Here is a 24,977-nt window from a genome sequence, read left to right as displayed (position 1 = left end):
AAAACAAAGCACACACACAAAGTAGCTGATGAATAAAAACTTGTTGCTATACCTTGAAAAATACAACATACATAAATTATCAATATAATATTTGTTTCTTCAGCTCAACCAAGAAGACTAGAATGTCCATCTAAGCCTCACTGGAGCAAATGATATTATGCATTCAGTTTACAGGGATTTGGGTCTTTGGGAGATCCTGAGCAGTCTCACTCTGTTGCCCAGGCTGGAGTGCAGTGACATGATCTCAGCTCACTGCAACCTTTGCCTCCCAGGTTCAAGTGATTCTCCTGCCTCAGCCTCCTGAGTAGCTGGGACTACAGATGCACGCCACCACTCCCGGCTAATTTTTTTTATTTTTAGTAGAGATGAGGTTTCGCCATGTTGGCCAGGCTGGCCTCAAACTCCCGACCTCATGATCCACCTGCCTCAGCCTCCCAAAGTGCTGGGATTACAGGCGTGAGCCACCACGCCCGGCCTGTCCAATCTCTTTTTAAATAAACTTGAGCCCCTTGTCATCGTTACATTCTGCCTGCTGTGTCCGTAGGAGACTCCCCCAGCACCTCCATCCCTGCTTGGCTTTTAATTAAGGCCATTTTAAGTTTTACAACCCAGTGCATTGTGCATCTACTGGGCATCTGTTAAGTTTCACCCCTTTGGTTATTTTATGTTTTTCTCTTTCATAGCTTTTTATCACTTTGTTTCAGTGAATAGAATCTCCTTTTACTCTGATGGCATTCTTCCTCCTCTTTATGGACATTGACTCCACAGTCAGTGAGCCAGATATATACCCTTCTAGCCATAAATGGTCATTTTTAATAAACCAACATTTCTAATAATTCTTAATGTATGTAAATACAATATGTATGACCCAAACAACAAAACTGACACTAGTAATAACATAGTAACAGGGTTGACTACAAGAATAGTATATGTTATTATAATCCTTATTTTTTTGACAACTCAATACAGAATACATATTAGAATTCAGTAGAGTTCTGTTGAGAGTCAAGTCACATTTAAAAAGAACAATTATAACACTCATTGAGAATTCACTGTGCTAGACATTGTTCTAAATACTTTATATGAATTAATTGTATAACCTTCACAAAAAAATCTATGAGGTATATACTGTTAATATCCTCATTTTACAGATGATACAATTGACACACAAGTAACACAAGAAGGTTTAAGTATTTGACTAGGGTCATACAGGTACTAATTGACAGAGCTGGGATTGGAACCATAAGCTGAATCCATCGTCATCAAGTGCCATCCAGAGCTAGAATATGTGTCTTCTGACTGGCTTTAAATATCATGCTCTTATTAGTGTACCAGGCCATAAATTATTTGAAATACGAAGGGTCAGTTTTGGAAATAGATGTTTGTGACTAGGAAGTATGAAGAGTAAAAGACTCTAGAGCTTTTCTCACTATAACTGCCATTATTAGTATTTACTTAGACTACATTCATTTTTATACTTTTTAAAGGATTTTCATTATGTGCTTAGTGATTTTAATTCTGATTTTGGTTCTTATAAGATTTATACATTGTAATAATTACCTTTGCTCTGTTATAGTATATACTATCTGCCTTTTAAAGATCTCCAGTATTATAAACATTACTTTTGTTTTGAGCCTTAATTGACTGTGTTCTGGGTTTTTCAGCCAGGATGGAGAAAACATTTCATCAGGATCACCTAAGGGGCTTTTCGTGCTACCTGAGTCTTGAGTCCCCACCTTTCCTCACTCATTTGTGTTGAGAGTCACTGTCCAACCGAGCAACTGTTATTGATGTGAATTTTGTTATGGCCTTCAAGTGTGTTAGAGTAGGTTGAAAGGTTAAAAGTCAGTGTTGTAGACTAGTGCTTCTCAAACTTTAAACATGAATCACTTGGAAATCTTGTTAAAATGCGGATTCCAATTCAGGAATTCCAATATGCAGCCTGAGAATCTGCATTTTAATAAGATCCAGGTGATAACCAAAATGCTACAGGTCCTCAGAGAAAACTTTGATTAACAAAGCTCTAGACTAGTTGTTTTGAAATTTTGAAAAAATTTTTTATTTTGAGATAATTACAGATTCACATGCAATTGTAAGAAATAATACAGAAAGATCTACATACCCTTCATCTAGTTTCCCCCAATTCTAACATCTTGCATAATTATAGTACAGTATCACAACCAGGAAATTGTGTTAATATAATCCACAAACCTTACTCAGATTTCCTTAGTTTTACATATACTGTGTGTGTGTATTTAGTTCTATGCAATCTTTATCACATATGTAAATTCACCCTATATTCAAAATATACCCGTTTCAACACAAGGATCTCTTAGGCTACCCTTTTATAGCCACAGCCACCTACCTTACTGCATTTCTTCCCTAACCTCTGACAACTACTAATTTGTTTTCCATTTCTAAAATTTTTGTCATTTCACTAATGTTATATCAGTGGAGTCATGCAGTGTGTAACCTTTTGAGATTGACTTTTTTCACGTAACATAACTCCCTTGAGATCTATCCAAGTTGTTGCATATACCAGTAGTTTGTTCCTTTTTATTGCTGAGTAGTATTCCGTGGGACAGACCTATTACAGTCAGTTTATAAGCATCCACCTGTTTTAATGGGTAGCTCTGGGATTGCTTTCTGTTTTTGACTCTCACAAATAAAACAGCTATGAACGTTCATGTATAAGTTTTTTGGAGAAGACATTTTTACTTCTGGGAATATTCAAGAGTATAATTACTTGGTCATATGGTAAGTGCATGTTTAGTTTTGTAAGAAACTGCCATACTCCTTTCCTGAGGGACTGTACTGTTTTACATTTGTACCATCAATGTGTGAAGGACTATTTTTCCACATGCACACCAGCATTTGGTGTTACCACTGATTTTTATTTTGGATATTTTGGTAGGTGTGTAGTGATATCACATTGTGGTTTTAATTTGCATTTCTTTAATGGCTAATGATGTGTGAGATATGTTTTCGTATGCTTATTTGCCACCTATATATTCTCTTTGGTAAAATGTCTGTTCATGTCTTTTGCCCATTTTCTAATTGGATTATTTGCTTTTTTTAAAAACTGTTGAATTTTGGGAGTTCTTATAGACACAAGACCTTTCTCGGAAATATGGTTTGCAAATATTTTCTCCCAGCCTGCGGCTTATGTTTTCATTCTCTTCACAGGATCTTTTGCAGAACAAAAGCTTAGCTGTTGTTGTTGTTGTTTAATTTTAATTAAGTCTATTTATTAGTATTCCCTTTTATGGGTCATGCCTTTAGTGTTAAGTTCTAGGCTGATTTTGAAAGTAGTGTTAAAATGACTTTGCCCTTTTTTTTTCCTTGCCATATAGAAAAACATTAAAACGTAAACTTCTGAATTTCATGATTCTGGACTTCTTAGCTTACAAACAACTGAAGAGTAAATGAATGAAATTAAAAGGAAATAAAACCTTGAGTGAACACAGTTTGCATAGTATTAAATTAGACTATGCATTACAGTGTTCTAAAACTAGTGGCCCTGGTGATGGTATGTTTTAAGTTACAAATTGTTATGTGTCAGAATTGTGTTGTGCATTTTATTATCTCAGAAACTATAATGTAGGTATTATCTCCATTTATACATATACATACGTGTTTACACATATGTAGATATACACATATGTATATATTCCTGTTTTGCAGTTGAAAAAACTGAGGTTCAGGAAAGATAGGTAGTTGTGTCCATGGTTCCATAATAAATGACAGAAACAGGACTTGAATCTAATACTCTTTTTTTTTTTTTTTTTTGAGACAGAGTCTTGCTCTGTTGCCCAGGCTAGAGTGTAGTGGCGCCATTTCGGCTCACTGCAACCTCCGCCCCCTGGGTTCAAGCAATTCTCCTGCCTCAGCCTCCCGAGTAGCTGGGATTACAGGCACGTGCCACCATGCCTGACTAGTTTTTGTATTTTTAGTAGAGATCAGGTTTCACTATATTGGCCAGGCTGGTCTCGGACTCCCGACCTCGTGATCCTCCCTCCTTGGCCTCCCAAAGTGCTGGAATTACAGGCATGAGCCACCACCCCCAGCCGAATCTAATACTCTTTAACAACTGGCTGGCATCTTTTGTTGCAGCATGTAACTGTATATAACTCATAGGACTCAAACCTGATTTAAGTTTGTGATGATCGTGCCTGTTACTCTTAAAGTCCATACATTGTCTGATTTTCAGCTTATAGTAAATCATCATTTCTTGTTTTATCAACGTTAATGTTAATATTGGTTAACCTATTGGCTCTACTGGCTACATTTGAAATAGAGACTTTTTCTTTGCATTTCATTTCTTTCTTTCTTTCTTTTTTTTTTAAGAGATGAGGTCTCTCTGTGTTGCCCGGGTGACTCTCAAACTCATGGGCTCAAGCTCTCCTCCCACCTCGGTCTCCTGAAGTGCTGAGATTACAGGCATGAGCCACCATTTACAATATAGCTGTAACACACATTATTTATAAGAATTCTAAGTTTTACACTTGAACTATTTAAGAAAATACATAAGGTTTCCTAAAATGTTTATAAGTTTTGTTTTTCTGCTTTTCTTCAATATATCTCTGAGCTATATCAACACCGTAAATTTCCCATATAAGAAAAAATGATTGCTGTATTGGTGAAGGCACATGAGTAGAGGAGAGATGGGAGCAGCCAGCCATTACCACCTCAGTTTTTCATTTCATTTGGTGTTAAGAAATGACTAACATACATTTGAAAAAGTAACAAGGACAGTTTCAAAGGTGACTTACATCATGTTATTTCTCATGAGAGTAATACTGTTTCTTGGAAGTTATTGAAATACTTTGCATATTTACAAATATGTGGCAAGATCAGGTATTGTGGTATATTCCTGTTTGCAGTGGCTTTCTTGTCTGTCAACCTAAGATTTAGATTGCATTGGATATTGTTAGTCTTGTCTAATTTTATATATACTAAATCAACGTTTACAGCATTCCTATTTGTGGAGATTTAAAAATATTTCTCAGTATAATTTAGTCTTCTTTGCAGAGCTCTAACATAGGGCTAATGAGAGCTGTTGAAAAGTTTGCAGGAATATGTCCTCCATTCCCATTGCCCTTAAGAACCTCTGGACTTGAATGCATGATCTCTCTATGGGAGCTTTTATTTTAAGGGTAATTGTCTTAGTCCATTCCATTTGGGCTGCTATACCAAAATATGTTAGAGTGTGTACTTTTTTTTTTTTTTTTTTGAGACAGTTTCCCTCTTGTTGCCCAGGCTGGAGTTCAATGGCATGATCTTGATTCACTGCAACCTCTGCCTTCTGGGTTCAAGTGATTCTCCTGCCTCAGCCTCCTGAGTAGCTGGGATTACAGGCGCCCACAACTATGCCCAGCTAATTTTCTGTATTTTTAGTAGAGATGGGGTTTCACCATATTGGCCAGGCTGGTCTTGAACTCCTGACCTCAGGTGATCCACCACGCCCAGCCTAGACTGGGTAATTTATAAACAACAGAAAATTATTTCTCACAGTTCTGGAGGCTGGGAAGTCAGAGATCAAGGCTTCAACAGATTCGGTTTCTGGTGAGGGCTGCTCTCTGCTTCAGAGTTAGCACTGGTTGCTGCGCCCCCACCCCCACCCCCCCAACATGGCAGAAGGGGCAAAAGCCTTACAAGCTCCCTGGGGCCTCTTTTATAAGAGCATTGATCCCATTCTTGAGGACTCTGCCCTCATGACCTAATTACCTCTCAAAGGCTTCACCTCTTAATACTGCCATGATGAGGAATAGGTTTCAGCATGAATTTTGGAGGGATGCATTCAGATGATAGAAGTAACTAACTCCCCAAATTGAGTATTTGTTTTGTCGTCCTGATTGACTTAGGTACTTAATTGCTATTTGCTAGCACACTAAATTTTTAAGAATAAGAATATTACGTTTTTAAAGGTACTGTATAATAAATATTAAACAGAAAATGTTCATCAGATTTTTGGTTGGGGTATATTGAGTTTTTGTGTTTTAAAATAAGATTTTCATTAAATGAGAAACGATGCTTTGCTGAGCATTTTCTTGTTTTTACCATTCTACAACGTTTAGCTACACTATGTAATAGCACTGGGGCTTTCTCCCCAGTAAGCAAATACCTCATCATAAAAGATTGTTGAAGGTTATATCTTTATAATACTTGCTCAGATTTGGGAAAGGGTGGAAAAAAAGAGAGATATATAAAAATAACAGGATATTTCTCCAATAGTGAGGTTAGAGAAGAATTTCTGTTTTTTAATATGTAACCAAGACTAGTTGGCCTTTCCTGTTTAGCATTTTTTTCAGGTAATTTTTAATCTTTTAGTTTTAATTATTATGGATACATAATAGTTGCAATTATTTATGGGGCACATGTAATCTTTTGCTATAAGCATGCAATGTGTAATGATGAAATGAGGATATTCACCACCTCAAGCATTTATTATTTCTTTGTGTTAGAAATATTCCAGGTAATTTCATTATAGCAAAGCCACCTCACATTTCATACACTAATTAGGATATGAATGAGAGCTCCAAATTCTTGAAAAGATTCCTTTGACTTTGTTGTTTTCAGGTTGGACTGCGGGAGGTACCTTCTGACTTTTTTCTTTGAGTTGTGGGTACAGTCCTGCTCTCTTCCTTTTCCACTGCACCAGCTCCAGTTGTCTTCACATAAGCTTGCTGTATTCAGTCAGCCTCTCACCAGTCATTCTGATTTTGGTTCATAACCAAGTCACCATACATAGCACTGCTTTCCATTAGTCGTCAGAAAAAGCCTTTCACCAACATTACTTCCTTTGCTAAAAAGCATTAAAAGCTTCTTCATGGCCTGAAGATCAAAAACCCTGAGTGAGGGATGGCTATTTTAAATTATCACTACAGTTCCCTATTCATTTCTTTTCTTCTCTGAACTCCTCAACCTTATTATCTTTACAAAGTTAATCACTTGATTATGCATGATATTGTTCTTGGTTTCAACTTGTATGAGAAAGTATGGCTTTTTAAATTGAAGAATGTATTAGTCCGTTTTCACTCTGCTTTAAAGAAATATCTGAGACTGGATAATTTATAAAGGCAAAAGGTTTAATTGACTCACAGTTCCGTATGGCTTGTGGGGGCCTCAGGAAACTTAAAATCATGGCAGAAAGGGAAGCAGACACCTTCACAAGCCAGCAGGAAAGAGAGATGAGAGTGCAGGAAAAACTGCCACTTTTAAAACCATCAGATCTCATGAGAATTCACTCAGTATCACGAGAACAACATGAGGAAAACCACCCCTATGACCCAATCACCTCCCTCCCTCGACACATGGGGATTACAGTCCCTCCCTAGACGGGTGGGGATTACAATTTGAGATGAGATTTGGATGGAAACACAGAGCCAAAACATATCAAAGGATATCAATCATATTTTTAAAAATGATCCCTAAAGAGTTCAAATAGTGAAGTGAATTAAATCATATTCAATGCATATTATCAAGATTTTTTAAAAATTACAAATTATTTTCATACTTGTCACAAACACTCAAATATATTATTGGAGTACTATTTTAAAATACTATGTATTCAGTGAATACATAAGCATAGAATTAGGAAAGGCAGCTCACATGCTTACATGTTTATTTTTTCTACTTATTTTTATTTATTTTTTCATTTTGTATTATACTTTAAGTTCTGGAATACATGTGCAGAATGTGCAGGTTTGTTACATAGATATACATGTGCCATGGTGGTTTGCTGCACCCATCAGCCCCTCATCTACGTTAGGTATTTCTCCTAATGCTATCCCTCCCCTAGCCCCCTACTCCCCGACAGGCCTTGGTGTGTGATGTTCCCCTGCCTGTGTCCGTGTGTTCTCGTTGTTCAGCTCCCAGTTGTGAGTGAGAACATGAGGTGTTTGGTTTTCTGTTCCTGTGTTAGTTTGCTGAGAATGATAGTTTCCAGCTTCATCCATGTCTATTTCTTTTTAAACCAAATCTCTAACAGTTGTGTCAAATATGTTGAGGTATACCTCTGTCATTAAAAGACAAAAACAAAACCTTGTCGCTAATGCCTAAGTGTTTGAAGTCATATTCTTATAAAATATGAGGCAGCCTGGGCAACATAGTGAGACCCCCTTCTACAAAAAAGTTAAAAAATTAGCTGAGCATGGTGGCTCACACCTGTAGTCCCAGCTACTCTGGAGGCTTAGGTGGAGGATTGCAACTTGGGGGTTGCACCACTGCAGTTCAACCTGGGTGACAGAGTGAAACCTTGTCTCAGGAAACAAGCAAACAAAAAATATGTATATATGGCATTTCTCTGTTCTTGTTAAGTTTTAATGATTTTTCATCTCAGAAAGCTTAAAATTTACCATCTTAAAGTGAAATAACCGTTAAGAGGGAGAGAGGAGGTAAAAATGCTTTTATTCTCTTTAACATTTATTTATTTACTCTGTGGTTGGCAAAGTTGCGCATTTATTTCCACAACAAACTCAAGAGATATGGAATGTCCCAAATTAACAGATAAAGGAAACTGGGTACAAGATCATAGATCTTGCAAACAGTGGTGCTCTTCATAAACACTGGCTCATTTCAGAGCCTCTGTACTCTGTCATGATAAAGCCTCCATCATCACTAAGGAAATTTAGTAAATGAAACAATTTTAAGAGTAAAACAATGAGATTATTAGCAATAAATTACGATGTAGTGCTGCTAACAGTTTTTGTCAGATGAAATGGCTGGATCTGCTATTTTGGAAATTGTGAAACCTATCGAAAAGTTGAAATAATGAAACTACTAAAATCATACACCCTCTACCTAGAATCACCATTAGTTAATATTTTTTTATTTTTGCTTTGTCTTCACACACACACACATTCTCTGTCTCTCTCTTTCTCTCTCTCTCTGTCTCTCTCTCAACCATTAGATGGTTAAGTTTTGGGGCCAGGAGCGGTTGGCTCACACCTGTAACCCTAACACTCTGGGTGGCCGAAGCCGGCAGATTGCCTGAGCTCAGGAGTTTGAGACCAGCCTGGGCAACATGGTGAAACCCCATGTCTAGTAAAAATACAAAAAGTTAGCTGGACATGGTGGCGCACTCCTGTAGTCCCAGCTACTTGGGAGGCTGAGCCATGAGAATCACTTGAACCTGGAAAGTAGAGGTTGCAGTGAGCTGAGATCGCGCCACTGCACTCCAGCCGGGGTGACAGAGCGAGACTCTGTCTCCAAAAAAAGAAAAAGAAGATTAAGTTTTGGATATCCTGGCACTTCTTTCCTAAACACTTGAACAATGAATTTCTTAAAAATAAGGATTGTCCTTATTGTACCTAAGAAATTTGACATTAACTCAATAATATTATCAGTTGTCCATTCTGTATTTCCCCATTTATCCCAAAACTGTGTTTCATAGTTGGATTTCTAAAAAATGTCCTTCTTCAATTTAGTATTCAGCCAGGGTTTATGTTTTGTATTTGCTTTGTTAGTCTCTTTTAGAGATACTGAGAAAAAATGCTTTTGTTGGTATCTTTTTGTGTTGTTTGCTTTTTAATGTCTTTAAGTTTTTGAAGGGTCCCAGCCAATTATCTTTAGAATGTCCCACCCAACTTTGGATTTGTCTGTTTCCTCAGAATTAGATTTACCTGAATTTATCATGTTAAACATTTTTCACAGTGATACCACATCTGTGATGTTGTGTAATTATGCTAACGCCATATCAAAAGGCACCTAATGCCAACATAAAGTTTATGATATATAAATTTGTAATTGGCAGCAACAAAGACTTAATTGCTTGAATCATTTTTTCATTTTTCAAATAGACAACGACTGAAAGACCTTTCATTCAGAAGCTGTTTCGTCCTGTGGCTGCAGATGGACAGTTGCACACACTAGGAGATCTCCTCAAAGAAGTTTGTCCTTCTGCTATTGATCCTGAAGGTAATACAATCAGCAACATTAAAACATTTCTTTCATTTTCTGTTACTGAAGTAAAATAAGCATTCCACATTTATAAACAACAGGTTATTTCAGGAAGATATTTTCATATCTTACAGCGAAAAGTCTTTTCAAACAGAAGCACCTAATATTTAATATATTATTTTGTAAATTATTGACTAACAAAATGATGGCTCGACTCCCTGGCGAAATAAAATACAGTTTTTAAATCATCCTCTTAGTATATCTCTGGTACTCTGGTTTTTAATTTATGGATTCAGTTCTGATAAATACTACTTTTAATCTTGCATTTTGTTTATTAACTTTAAAGAAGTCAGAAATGGTAAAAATAATTTTCTCATTTTTGATATTTGAAAGTTGATAATACTGAAAAATGGATGAGTATTTTATTTGAATTTTCTACTACTTTCTACTTTTTCAGTTAACCTTTTTCTTTTAGGCTTCGACAATCTACAAGTTCGTTCAAAAACTTGACCTGTTTCATGGCACTAATTTTGTAACTTAGGTTAAGGCTGTTTTCCTGCAAGCAAGGGACAAATTTTAAAATTTCTGAATTCTGTTTTTCTTTATTACAACATAAAGAACACCAAGAAAATGCAGAAAACAATAAAACTGCCCATAATCCATTAACTGATAGAGACCACTGTTGAGACACACACACACACACACACACACACACACACACACACACACACACACATATACACTTGAATACTTGAGATATACATATGTGTATAATACATACACATTGGCCCTTCATATCCATGGGCTCCCCATCATGCCCACAGCAGATAAAAAACATTTGGGAAAGAAAATGGATGATTATGTCTGTACTGAAGATAAACAGACTTTTTTTTCTTGTTATTATTCCCTAACAATACAGTATAAGTATTTATATAGATTTACATTGCATTAAATATTACAAGTAATCTAGAGATGAATGATTTAAAGCACACATGTGCATAGGTTATATGCAAATATTATGCCATTCTATATAAGCGACTTGAGCATGGGTGGATTTTGGTATCCTCAGGGATCCTTGAACCAATCCTTCATGAATACCAAGTGACCACATTGTGTGTGTGTATGTGTAAAATGTCCTGCTGCTCTTGAATCCCAGCCCTATAATGCTTACTAAACTATAGGGGAAATTTTCAGTGGCATATTACTGTATTGACATAAAAATTGCATGGAGTTGGTTGGGTGTGGTGGCTCACGCCTGTAATCCTAGCACTTTGGGAGGCCAAGGCGGGTGGATCACGAGGTCAGGAGATCGAGACCATCCTGGCTAACATGGTGAAACCCTGTCTCTACTAAAAAACACACACAAAAAAATTAGCTGGGCGTGGAGGCGGGGTGCCTGTAGTTCCAGCTACTTGGGAGGCTGAGGTAGGAGAATGACGTGAACCCACAAGGCGGAGCTTGCAGTGAGCCAAGATCGTGCCACTGCACTCCAGCCTTGGTGACAGAGTGAGACTCTGTCTCAAAAAAAAAAAAAAAAATTGCAGAGTTGTATTTATTATATAATAGAAATTAAAAAAAAAAAAAACTTTAAATCCATGAAGGAAACAGGTAATGCATTAGTATATATGAAGGTAATACTTTAACAGATAATGCTTGTTTCTTACGAATGTATTCTGAATTGGAGGAATGCAGGATTACTTGCATGACATATACCACACAGTTCATGAAGCATTTTGCATCTAAGGAAATAGTTTGCCTAAGTAGTAGAATTAGGAACAGTGGGTTTGGTGGTAATGTTGTGGTATTCCAGCCTAAATGACTAAGCAACGAATATGGAGCCCAAAATATGTGTCATTCAGCCTGAGAATAAATTTTCCTTAGTCAAGTATGCTTGCTTATACTAGCATTCCTACATGTATGTAATGCTTTAAAAATGAACAGAGGTTCATTAGGAAGGGGAAGGGCACCTACAATAATACTGTCAGAACCAATGCCAGAAGGGATTGAAGGAAGAGACCACTGACTACTACCCAAAATTATTAAAACTGAACAGGATTTAAGAGGTTATAAATATATTTTATAGTCTTCCTTGAGCTTTACTAGCCTTTATAGTAAGGTTTCTGATGATGTCTTACACACATCCATGTATCTCTAGTGCTAGGGTAAATGTTTGCCAAGCAATCCAGTTACTGAATTCTTTCTATCATTACCATGAAACATATTATTTACGATCATTAAATCATGGAGCAATTAACATTAAGTTGATTATAATACTATCTTAGACTCCTAATCCATCTTTACTACTGTGTAATTTTAGCTTTCAATAAGAGTTTTAGTTAAATAATTTTTTTATAATTTAATGATTTTTTAGTAAATTTATAGAGTTGTGCAACCATCACCACAATTTGGTTTTTGGAACATTTCCATCTCCTTGTACTTACTTGTAGCTAATCTCTGCTCCACTGCCAGCTATAAACAACCACTGGTCTGTTTTCTGTCTCTATAATTTGCCTATTATATTTCACATAAATTGAACCATACAGCATATAGTCTTTTGCAACTGTTTTTTTCCACTTAACATTATGTATTTGAGTTGCATCCATATTGAAGCAAGTGTCCATAGTTTGATTGGTGAATAATACTCCATTGGGTAGATACATCACATTTTGGTTCTCCCTGTACCAGCTGATGGGTGTTTGGACTGTTTCCAGCCTTTCACCTTTATAAACAGAGCTGCTAGGAACATTCAAATATGGGTCTTTCTGTGGACATTTGTTTTCATTTTTCTTGGGTAGCTTCCTAGGAGTGGAATGACAAGGTCATATAGTAAGTTTATTTTTTATTTTAAAAGAAACTACTGAGCTTTCCCAAAGTGGCTATACCATTTTACAGTCTCACCAGCAGTGTATAAGGATTCCAGTGTCTCCACATCCTCAGTCACATGTATTGCCATCCTAGTGGTATCTCATGATGATTTTAATTCTCATTTTTCTAATGACTAATGGTATGGAACATGTTTTCATGTGCTTATTATAATTTGTAGATCTCTTTGATGAAGTGTCTATCCAAATCCTTGTTTTTTTTCATGGATTGTTTCCTTATTACTCAGTTTTTAGCATTATTTATATATTCTGGATACAAGTTCTTTATCAGATATACAATTTGCAGATATTTTCTCCTAGTCTGTGACTTGCCTTCATTTTCTTTCTCTCTTTCTCACTCTCTCTCTTTTTTTTTTCCCAGACAGGGTCTCGCTCTGTCACCCAGGTTGGAGCGCAGTGGTGCAATCTTGGCTAACTGCAACCTCCACCTCCGGGTTCAAGTGATTCTCGTGACTCAGCCTCCCTAGTAGCTGGGATTACAGGTGCCTGCCACCATGCCCGGCTAATATTTGTGTTTTTAGTAGAGACAGGGTTTCACTGTGTTGGCCAGACTGGTCTCAAACTCCTGACCACAGGGGATTCACCCGCCTCAGCCTCCCAAAGTGCTGGCATTACAAGTGTGAGCTACCATGCCCAGCCTTGTCTTCATTTTCTTTTGAAGGATAAAAGCATTTAATTTTGGTGAATTCCTGTCTATCAAGTTTTTTTAATGGATTGTGTTCAGTTAAATAACTAAAACTTTTTTTCTTATAGGCAATACATTTACATATTTTAAAAATCAAAGCATATGTAAAGGAATTTAGTAAAAAGTCTCTTTCCTAACTACCTGTTCACCAAACTCTAACCTGGTTCCCCTTTCTAGAGACAACCAGTGTTGCCATTTTCCTGTATATCTTTAGAGATAGTTAAGTAAACTTTTTATTTTTGAACTCAGGCTACAGAAATTTTGCCTAAGTAACTCATAACTTCTGAGAAATTCCCAGAAATTCAAGAATAAGCTTACTTTTTTAGTTCATTTTCTCTGTGTTATAAGGGTGTTTGTTTTTGATCTATTTAATATCTATTTTTGTTTTTGAGGATTTTGGAATATAGATGAATTATTTTCATTTGAAGTGTAATGAAGAGGTTAATCGTTTTTATTGCTGATAGAGATAAACCCCATAAACCTCTTACCTGTCCGTGGCAGCACTGGCTTTCAGTTACTCATTTCTCTGTATTGTGTTTTTTTCCCTTTTTGAGTACTTTGTAGTAGTACTTTAAAGAACATTAAAAACTAGATGCTGTCTTAGTCTGTTTGTGTTGCTATAAAGAAACACCTGAGGTTGGGTAATTTATAAAGAAAAAAGGTTTATTTAACTCACAGCTCTACTGCCTGGAGATTGGGCATCTCATGAGACCCTCAGGCTGCTTCTACTCATGGTGGAAGCTGAAGGGAAGTTGGTGTGTGTGGTGGTCACATGGTGAGAGAGGAAGCCAGAGAGAGCAGGGTGGTGCCAGGCTTTTTATAATAACCAGCTCTTTTGGGAACTAAAACAGTGAGAACTCACTCCTCCACACCCAGGGAGGGCATGAATCTATTCATGAGGGATCCACCCCCGCCCCCCCTACCCCAACCCAAATACCTCCCATTAGGCCCCATTTCCAACTTTGGTGATAAAATTTCAACACGAGGTTTGGCGGGGACAAGCAACCACACTATAACAAATGATTTTATCAATTAGGAGTAAATGAAATTTAAGCCAGAGTTTAATATTTGAATAACTACCTTTTTTGAAAACAAAAGGCAGGGTCTCACTGTGTTGCCCAGGCTGGTCTTACATTTCTCACTCAAGTGATACTCCCACTTTAGCTTCACAAAGTACTGAGATTATAGGCATGAGCTACTGCACCCAGCCTCAAATGACTACCTTATTGCACTTTTCCTAGATTTTTTTTGACAATCTACTTTTTAAAATATGTCGTTTTAAACTTACTTTTTTATAACATCCTTGACTATAGAATCAGAACACTGCAATGAAACCCAAAACTTTGGAAGGAATGTGTTCTGTAATGATCTGTCCCCTAACAGCAGCACAATTGTCACAGACACAAAATGATCCATATTTGCTAGTCCCAAGTTTATATAAGGGGGGGGGGTCTCCCTTGATACATTTGTGTTTTATCTGTAAAAACTAAAGTTAACAGTTGCTTTTTAATCCAGGAAAGAGGGCTTACTTGAAATTTTATATTGTTTATTTTGTTAATGGATTCATTTGTTCAATTCATTTTTATTTCATGGTTGCCAATTTCTAGTTTGTGGGTGTGGTTAAGGAGTGCCTAGAGTGGGAAGAAATTAGTTGGGTGTTAATACTGTATTTTACTTCTTTAAAGAATTGTATAACTGTAGAACTTTCAAGCTACTTTTTTTTTTTTGAGACTGATTCTCACTCTGTTGCTCAGGCTGGAGTGCAGTGATGCCATCTCAGCTCACTACAACCCCTGCCTCCCAGGTTCAAGCAATCTTGTGCTTCGGTCACGCAAGTAGCTGGGATTACAGGCATGTGCCACCATGCCTGGCTAATTTTTGTATATTTCGTAGAGACGGGGTTTCACCATGTTGGCCAGGCTGGTCTTGAACTCCTGGCCTCAAGTGATTCACCCACCTTGGCCTCCCAAAGTTCACTCTCTTAATTTTTGCATGATTGTGCCAAAGGTCTCTTAACCACTTAATTGCAGAAATAGGTTTAGAACACAGGTCTCCATCTCCTGGTGGTCTTTTGGTTTTTCCACTTTACTATGCTGCCATTTGTTTTTGTTTTCTTTCTTTTTAACTTTTTGGTTTAGTTTAAAATAACATTCTGAAATACTTGCTTTTTCCTTACTCTTTATTTTACTTTCACAAATCTTAGTCTTCAATTTGTGTTTAGTATCTAATCTGCCTACATGCTCTTCTCTCTTAATAATATTTCTGATATGATCTTAGGAACCTGAGTGTCTACTGTTTTTATTTTGTTTGTTTTGTTATTTTAGTGTTCCTATATATAATCCTGACCACTCTTGTTGAATTTTTTAAATGGTGATTATGAACATCAGACACGTAAATGAAAAGCATTCAAGTGCTTTGAACTGACACTCTCAGAATACACCTTTATTCTGCTCTTATACCCAGGTTACAAGACAAGATTAACGCGACCCTACACAAGAAAGGCACACAAATTTGTGAAGCTGTTCTTTTAAAAGAGATTCTTTGTTCTTTTAAATTTCTAGGCTGCTCTACGTGTACATCCTTTTCTAGGGGATACACAGTGTGATTTCCCTTGTGGGTTTTTTTTTTTTTTTTTTTTTTTTTTTTTTCAGAGGGGAGCAGTGAGGCAGTGCAGCCACACAGCCTAATCCACAAACCTTCCTTTTAGGTGATTTCAGGTGCTGTAGGTGAGTACATCTGTGTGACAGACTTCTCCCCATGCAAACTGTCAAATGCTTCTCTTGACTGCAGAACACACACTTCATTGAAATGACATAGATAATGCCTATTCTTTTCAGGTATTTTTGATGGTATCTTTCATACCAGGAGGAAGCCACATCTCTAACACATCTCAGTATCTTTTCTTTAGAAAAAAGCTTTTATCTTTGCTTCTTCTTTTTATTACATATTAAAAAAAATTGTCATTTAAAAATCTATGTAGAGTATCCAAAACCTCGAGTCACTGTTTCAGTAAAAAACTGTTTACTGCCTGGTTCAGTTCACCTGTAGTATTGTCAGATGTGTCAAACATGAAGCATTTTGACACACCTGCACTCAACTTAAGTTGAAAGCGAAAGACTTTAAGATTGGGTGTGTATGGATAAGAACTTGCTGTCATCACATGATGAAAAGAGAAAGTACTTCATAAAAGTTATGTGGCACCATTGTCTTCTACTCCCTACAAGTGATTCAGTGATGAAAGAATTTTGTCTGATTTCATCATATGAAAGTCGAATGTACTAGTATTTATGAATACGTGCTTTAGGTCATTGTTCTTGTGGAGTAACTAATGATGAGCTGCTGCTTGTGGAGTAACTAATGATGAGCTCTTTTGTGTGTTCCTTTCTTTTTTTGTAAATGGCTAAGGGAATTAGTCAAGTTGGAGGTAACAGGAAATGACCAAAGGTGAGCTCAGGTAAATTATTTTTGTCGTTTCAGCTGTAGTTAAAATGACTCAGAGATCTAAGCTGCTGTGCCAGACCTCAAGTGAAATATTTTTTTCTTTGTACATTAAAAATAACATATCAAGAACATTTATTTTTACCTTGGAGAATACAAAACACTTATAAGCTTTACCCAATTATACTTCATTTCCCAGTCTTCTAATGTAATGTATAACAACGTGGTAACCTAGGCGGGTGGATCACCTGAGGTCAGGAGTTAGAGACCAGCCTGACCAACATGGTGAAACCCCGTCTCTACTAAAAGTACAAAATTAGCTGGGCGTGGTGGTGCATGCCTGTAATCCCAGCTACTCGGGAGGCTGAGGCAGGAGAATTGGTTGAACCCAGGAGCCAGAGGTTGCAGTGACCTGGAATGCGCCATTGCAGTCTAGCCTGGGCACCAAGAGTGAAACTCCATCTCAAAAAAAAAAAAAAAAAGAAAAAGAAAAGAAAAAATGGTATATTCACATTTTTTTCTCCTTTGCTGTATATGATTAGATTATGTTAATAAAGTGAATTAGTTGACAAGATAAATTTTTTTCAGACATAAAGCAGTTAGAAAAAGAAACATATAAATCTTATGCTGACCGTATAAAGCAGATACTTTTAAGTATTTGGACAAAATTGAAGCTGGTTAGTATCTCGTGATTTGAGATAATATTTGAGCAATAATCACATTTGTCAGTGTGATGGCACTGCCCCTGGAAGAATAGGCACTTCAGTTTGCAAACTCATGCCACAGGAATTAAAAAAACTCCAATCCCCAAACCTCATCAGATTGCAGGTTTTACAATTTCAGTAATTCTTTAGATATTCATTTAGAATTTGAATTAGAAGGAATTAGTATCTCTGTACCTTCACACTATTTGATTTGGGCAATCATTTAGAGTTTTTTTTAATGAATATTCAGTTTTCTTATTTTATAAAATAATGAGGTGTCCTGCTACCATCTTACAGGATGCATACAGAGTTTAAATGAACCAGAAGTTTTTTGAAGTGAGTCTTCATAGTCTTTTGTATTTTTCGAGACTTTACATTTGAATCTGTTTTTGTTTCTTAGAGTTTTGTTAGCATTTTTCACAAGTAAAAGAACTGTACTCATAAGAAATTTACAAAGGAAACTGATAAAGAAGCACGTTTGTTTTTTTTGTTGTTGTTTGTTGTTAATTCCACTATGCATAGACAAGTAGATGATGTTCAGCCTACACATAGAAGTTATAAATGTATAATGCTCTAAATGTAAATCAATATTGTAACTGCTTATATAAATAAAATAACTCAAGTTATGGCAAGAGACATTGATTTCTGCTTTCTTAGAAGTTAACTTCTGGACATGATTAGAAGTGCCTGAAGTGTCTCTGGTATGGAAGAAATAAGCTTATTTTACTAAGGCATCTTCATAGTCACTGCATTTCCTGCAGCCAGATTGACTGTGATCATATACTTGTTAAAATAGTTTAAACCTCTTTAAGGCAAAAGGTCCAAAACTAGACTGTAATAGATAGTTGCTGGTAGTTTTCACATTGAAGAAAACCATAAAGAGCAAATTGTGCATATATTTGGTGTTTAATCTCTTCATAAGTGACCATGGAAAGTCCATTTGTAACTTTGTGGAGATACTGTAAGCCTGACATAAGGGATGGGGTCACTTGGCTGTAATGGGAGCCTCTCCTTTCAGTCTTAACCTAGCACTCTCTGCTTGTATTCCTTATTGTGTACATATTTTATGGAAGAAATGATACAGTGTCATTCACAGTGGGAATTCCAAAAGTTCTTCAAATGTAGCCCTCATAAGCATGTTTAAATAATCTGTTAGGCTCAGTTTAAATTTACTAATTACAATATGTTTTCTTAATTTATCATTATACTATTAAATTCTAAGATTAAATGAATCAAATTCTTTGCTTTGATTGCTTCCGTCTCCCTCCGTCTCTGCATGTTGTCTCAGCACATGGGCAACATTGACTAATTCTGGTGATAGAGAATCTCTTAATTCCTAAGGCCATTACATATGTTTTTTCTAAAATGAAAGAAACAATGCTGATTATTTTCATTCTCCACTACTGGAAATGATGAGATTACTGGACCTGACAGAAGATGCTTCTGGTTTCTCCTTCTGAATTATTGTTATCTTAATCTCAAGAAGTTAAATGAATTAACCTGACTGTCCCCAAAATGAGAAACACACACTTGCACAACTATTTCATCTTTAGCACTAGAAAACAAAATTCTCTTACCAAAATAATAGTATATGCAGACAGTTAAAAACAAGTTATCTTTTCATTGAAACAGGTACTATGGGGCTTCATTCTGACCATATGTAAACAGCACAATTATTGTCTATATTTTAAATAAAGCAATTAAGTTGAGCTATTCTATAGTTCATACTTGACAAATATTAATGGACCCTATTACACCCAACTAGAGTTACTGGGTCATTTTATGAAAGCAGATAAAATAATATTGTTTTCAAAGTTTATTTATGTATTTATTAATGAACAAGGTTTAATTTTTAACTTTTACCACATTTTTATCTTATTGTCAGGAAGCTTTTAATGAGTTTTAAAATGGCCTTACAATCACTTAATTTAATACACTTTGCTTTTTATAATTACAACTGATCATATGGGATTTTTTATATTATTTAAATTTTAGTTTATATCCTCCTTACTAAGAAATACAGAGATTATAAGCAAAAGTCAATGAAAGAATTAATATGGACATGTTTTTAAATTGTTTAAAATGTTAAGAGTCAAAGCTCTGAAAATATTTTGGACAGAAATAATAAAGATATAAAATGTATACATGGAAAGAGATATTTGGTATATCTGGTATTTGGTATATACTGGGATATTGCATGTTCATTAAGACCTGTACTGCTAAGTGAGTATGCATCCGGAAGAAGTTAATGTAAGTATTTTTAAATGGGTTTGTATTTTTCTGATAAACAGCACTCTCCTTCTGTTTGTGATCATAGGATAAAAGCCCTGTAAGCTTGTATATGTTCATTTTTACTGCTACATCATGTAGTGTGCTCTTAAGATTGAGATCTCATTCCCCAGGAAGCATTTCTGTCCAAGATTAATTGCCCTTTTAAAATCAGCGTTTGATGTATTTCTTTGGCTATATCCTGGCTTGGTTTAACCCTCTTTGACCTGACCTCGCTGACTATTACCTCCGTGGCTGAGACAAAATCCTTCAGCATGATGTATGCACTTCACATTTCAGCCTGTGGTTTTTCATGTCGATGGATTCAATTAGTTGGTGTTTTACTAATGAACATATCAGAGGTTAAAGAATTTGTCAGACAGAACAAAATTGTTCAGGCTAGTGGTAATCAGAAAGCTCGTCGCTCTATTTTTTAAAACTTCTAAGCAGTATTAAGTATTTTTCAGAAATTTTACCTTCAGTATTACACATTCCAAGATAGCAAATCAAGTCATTTTCTGCTGAATTATAAAATATAAATATGAAGCCACAAAGCTGAACACAATGGTTATACCATTTGATCTTAGAATTCTACTCCATATTTAAAGTATGAGCTTTTAAAAAATTAATTAAACTGAAATTTTCTTGTTAAAAACATGTATGAATTTCCCTTAAAGATACATCATCCATTTCTTTAATCCTCCTTTAAATATTAATAGTAAGAAGGAAACTCAAGCACCTCACTAGAATCTCAAGTCACCTGTTTTTAAAGACATTTATAGATCATATTCCTTTTTGAAATTGGCTTAGTTGAATAAGACCTAAAACCCAGATTGGGATGAGAAAGGTAATTAGTAGCCATTAGTAAAAGAAATCTTTAGAACTCAAATTTATCACACAGTGCAAGTTCTCAAATGATATACTTAAAATGTATAACATAAAGATTTTGAAAGTTTTTTTTTTACCTGAATGTTTTCATCTTTTTTAAAAAAAATAACCTTACCTAAAGTCTATTAAATGATATATCTGTAGTACAGTAGGGCTCATTTGACTTATAGGTGATGTGCTCCACTTGAATATATGTGTTGAGAGCACTATTAAATAAACGTGAAGGTTTCTAATACTTAAGAATTTTTCTTAATGTCATTTAATTTGCATAATCATCGAGTCTGGGTTTTTGTTGTCTTTTAAAAAATACATTTATTAAAATTATATGCCATACTGCATAAAAATGGAACTGAATATCAGGAGGTATTACCATGAGGCCAAATTCTTACAGCCCTTTGTATGCCAATCACATAATTGAATCCATGGTTTTTATATATCTTTTGATATATCTAGTACTAAAAAAATGAACTTATTCTTATAACGTGTGTAAGAAGAGAATTACAATCGCTCTTTACTTTTTGTTACTAAATCATGGCCTTTTTAAAATGATCTTCTGTCCTCACATACTTTATCAGTTACATTTTTGACACCATTATTTTTTATTAGAGAGTGAGCAGGAGAGAGGGGTGGAGAAGAGTCACTCGTGTTATTGAGTACCCTGTGTCCAAGTCCTGTGCTAGGGTCGCTGCTGAGTACTTTGCTTGGATATCCCATTTAATCCTTCATGTAACTGGAGATTAGAATTCTTTGTTCACACTGTAAGATGAGGAAACAGAAGTTTGAGTGAATTGCTTGAGAATTCAAAACTAATAAATTATGATGGTTTACACTCTGAAAGAAATATTTTGCTGTTTAGACGTAAAAGACCCAGATACTGGAACTGGGAGACGTGTTAGTGATCCTCTACTCTGGACCAGTTTGCAAACTGACCCACAGAGTTAAATGAGAAGCTATCATGGGTTATAAATCAGCAAGCAGAACTTAGGAGATGGTCTCAATCCCACATTAGCAAAAGCTGCCATATCTTTACCTGTGTTGTATATTGGGTTTCTACATAAAATTTTGTTTGTAGAAAAATTCTACACTGGTATGATCATAAGATTCATTCTAGGGAACATTTTTAAAAAAAGACTTTACCCCAGAAATTGATTCAGAAAGTCTGGAGAGGAGCTCAGCTCATATATATGTATATATTCTTTTAATTTCCCACATGATTCTAATGGTCAGCTAGATTTTCAAACCATACATCTATATAGGCATCTTCATTTTATATATAAAGAAACAGCTTCAAAGTGACATGAGACCTGCTCAGAGCCCTTTGTTGCCAGAACTGGAATTCAAGTTGCCTAACCCCCAATTTATCTTTCATTAGTACCTTGCTAACTAGTGGTGCATAATTGGCCCTCTCTCCTTTATGTCTCATTTATATTATTGTATATTGATAACAGTCATTGTATCTATGTCTATATGTAAGCATCATTTTTTAATATATACATAAGAAGTTACCATTATTTTAACTTTGTGATTTCCATTAATGACTTGTGTGGTTAATGTGATTTTTATTTTTTCTTCTTATTTTTTTCTATATGTAATTCTTACCATTCTAATCATATAACCAAAATCTACTTGAATATATTTTTCTTAAAACGTAACTTTTTTTTATGTTCACTTTTAAGTAGATGCTGGTTTCTAAAAGTGCTTTGTGGACATTATACAAAATAATGAGATGTACTCTTCAAAATTGTAAAGGTTAAGAAATGTAGAAAAGGCTAAAAAACGGTTGCAGATTAAAAGAGAGTAGAGAGACATGAAAATTAAATGCAATATGTGCATCCTTGACATGACCTGAATGTATCCCCCAGAATTCACATGTTAGAAGCTTAATCCCCAATGCAGCAGTGTTGGGAGGTGAGGCTTTTTGGGGGGTGTTTAAGTCATGAGGGCTCTGCCCTCATGAATGGGTTAATGCTGGTATGAAAAGGATTTGCAAGAGTGGGTTCACTGTCTCTCACACTTCCACGTTCTTCCATATGAGAACACAGCAAGAAGCTCATACCAGGTGCCAGCACTTTGATCTTGGATTTTCCAGCCTCCAGAACTGTGAAAAATAAATGTTTGTCCTTTATAAATTATCCAATTATAGCATCACAGACAGACTAAGACAGTCCTGGACTGAATCCTAGATTGAAGAAAAATACATTATTGGGATAGTTGATAAATTTGAATATGGACTACATGAATATTTTATTATTTTATATATCATGGTATATCAGTATTTTTTATTGTGATAACTATACTGTAGTTATGTAAAAGAATATCTTATATTAGAAATGGTACACTGTAAGTTTGAAATCATAACAAAAATTACTCTCCAAAAAGTGCCCTATATAAAGAAGTTCATATAGAACTAGTTCACTTGATTTTTCTCATATGTTTGCCTAACTTAAAGCTTCAAGCTAGCTTTTTTTAAAAACCTGAGTGGGAGAGGCATACAGTAACATTTTTCTCCTGAGTCATTTTCTTTGTAGTGACATTTCTCATTCTAAGTATTAAGGTCTAGATTCCCATTTTGAAACAAAAAGACATGTTTACCAAAAATATTGTTTACTTTAACAGTATCAAGTGTTTCCTTTGTACTGTAAGAAAAAGACATCTACTGATTTTTTTTTTTTTTTTACTGTTTTATTATTAATTTTTTGTTTTTACACAGGGTCTCACTTGTTACCCATGCTGGAGTGCAGTGGTGCCATCACGGCTCACTGTAGCCTCGACCTCCTGGGCTCAGGCAATCCTCCCACCTCAGCCTCCCAAGTAGCTGGAACTACAGGCATGCACCACCACGCCCAGCTAAGCTAATCTTTGTTTGTTTGGTTGAGTTTTTTAATTTTTTGTAGAGATGGGGTCTGTTGCCCAGGCTGGTCTCAAACTCCTGGGCTCAAGCGATCCTCCCACCTTGACCTCCCAAAGTGCTGGGATTACAGACATGAGCCACCACACCTGGCCTGTTTTCTTTTATTGGTTTTGATATTGCTAAAATGGCCTTCATACTTTGTTGTTATTTATGGTACCATGAATTAAGGATAGCATATACATTTGGCTTATCTGGAAACATTTTTTACTTTGTTGTTTTAATAACCAAAGCAGTCTTTATGGGTAGAGTTATTCTCCATGGTAGGGCTAGCTATCAGAAAGCATTCCAAAAACATTAATTTTGACAGTATAATTCTACCAGCAACAATATTATGCCAGCTATGAGAATATTTATTATCTAATTACTGTATATGTCAGGTACCATGCTAGGCACTGGGGACAGAGTAACAAATAAGAGAGAAACTTCGGTTTGAAGTTTCTGCTGCTCTATTCTAAGAATCCCTCTGTTTAAAATTGTGTTATTGAGGCAAGTCAGAAAATAAACAAAATACATAAATGCCGGTGAGATATTTGGACATATGTAGGCAGTGACAAAATAATATATTTAAAACCTTAAACTGTTCTGTTGAGGGATATGACAGTCTTAGATTCTTTCCTTAGTTACTTAAATTTAGTTAGTGATGCTTTTATGTTAAAAATTAAAAGTGGCCCCAGCTTCTAAACCAGAGAATCAGTGCTACTTATTCAGGGTTTGGGTAAGGGGATTTATTAGGCTTGTTACACAGTGTTTGAATAGTGCTTTTGTCCTCCAGCTTCTGTTGTACAACTCATAAACTCCAGCAATCCTTTTGTAACATGGTTGGTCTTTTGCCTTTCAGATACACTGTGCATCATCAGTGGATTGTTTACCATATTGTATTTGCTCCCATGTTTAAATATTGCTTTAGATACAGTACTTTGGATATTGAGTTGTGACTTGTTTCTTCTGCTGTTTCATAGTATACAAAGGTGACTGGCTTAAGGAAAAACTTCAGAGATAAGGAACTTTTACTCTTACACCACTATTCTTTCATTTTTTGACTCAGTGCTAAGTAGGAGGAAGATTCTGAGAATATTAAAATATTTCAAAGAAATATAAGAATATGAAGAGAATTATACCGGAAATGTTTTCAAATATTCTAAGAAAGATTTAATACAGTAAAGCTTTAGCAAACTGGAACTTATAAGCAATGAATCATTCCAGATAGCTGAGGGTTTCTCCATTTCAATACCAATGTTTAAAAAATCTTCCCAAAGTACTGGTACTATGCTTTCTATAGTATTCTGTATATAGCTTAATAT

General features: G+C 35.6%; 1 protein-coding gene across 7 annotated transcripts in view; it reads left to right on the top strand.

Annotated features, from left to right (window-relative positions):
• Positions 1 to 24,977, top strand: part of ATG5 (autophagy related 5) — a 162,876-nt gene that overhangs the window by 114,516 nt on the left and 23,383 nt on the right. For 6 of the 7 annotated variants that reach the window (XM_055113990.2, XM_003824340.5, XM_008978074.4 and 3 more), the window contains one exon: positions 9,801 to 9,918. In XM_055113990.2, coding sequence (XP_054969965.1) covers positions 9,801 to 9,918 — 118 coding nt within the window. Of the gene's footprint in view, positions 1 to 9,800; positions 9,919 to 13,143; positions 23,969 to 24,977 lie in introns of those variants that run through there. The other variant, XM_055113991.2, reaches the window with a different exon arrangement.

Source organism: Pan paniscus, chromosome 5 (genome assembly GCF_029289425.2).
Source record: "Pan paniscus chromosome 5, NHGRI_mPanPan1-v2.0_pri, whole genome shotgun sequence".
Lineage (NCBI taxonomy): Eukaryota > Metazoa > Chordata > Mammalia > Primates > Hominidae > Pan > Pan paniscus.
The sequence above is the reverse complement of the archived record's forward strand: the minus strand, read 5'-3'. Positions and strand labels throughout refer to the sequence as shown.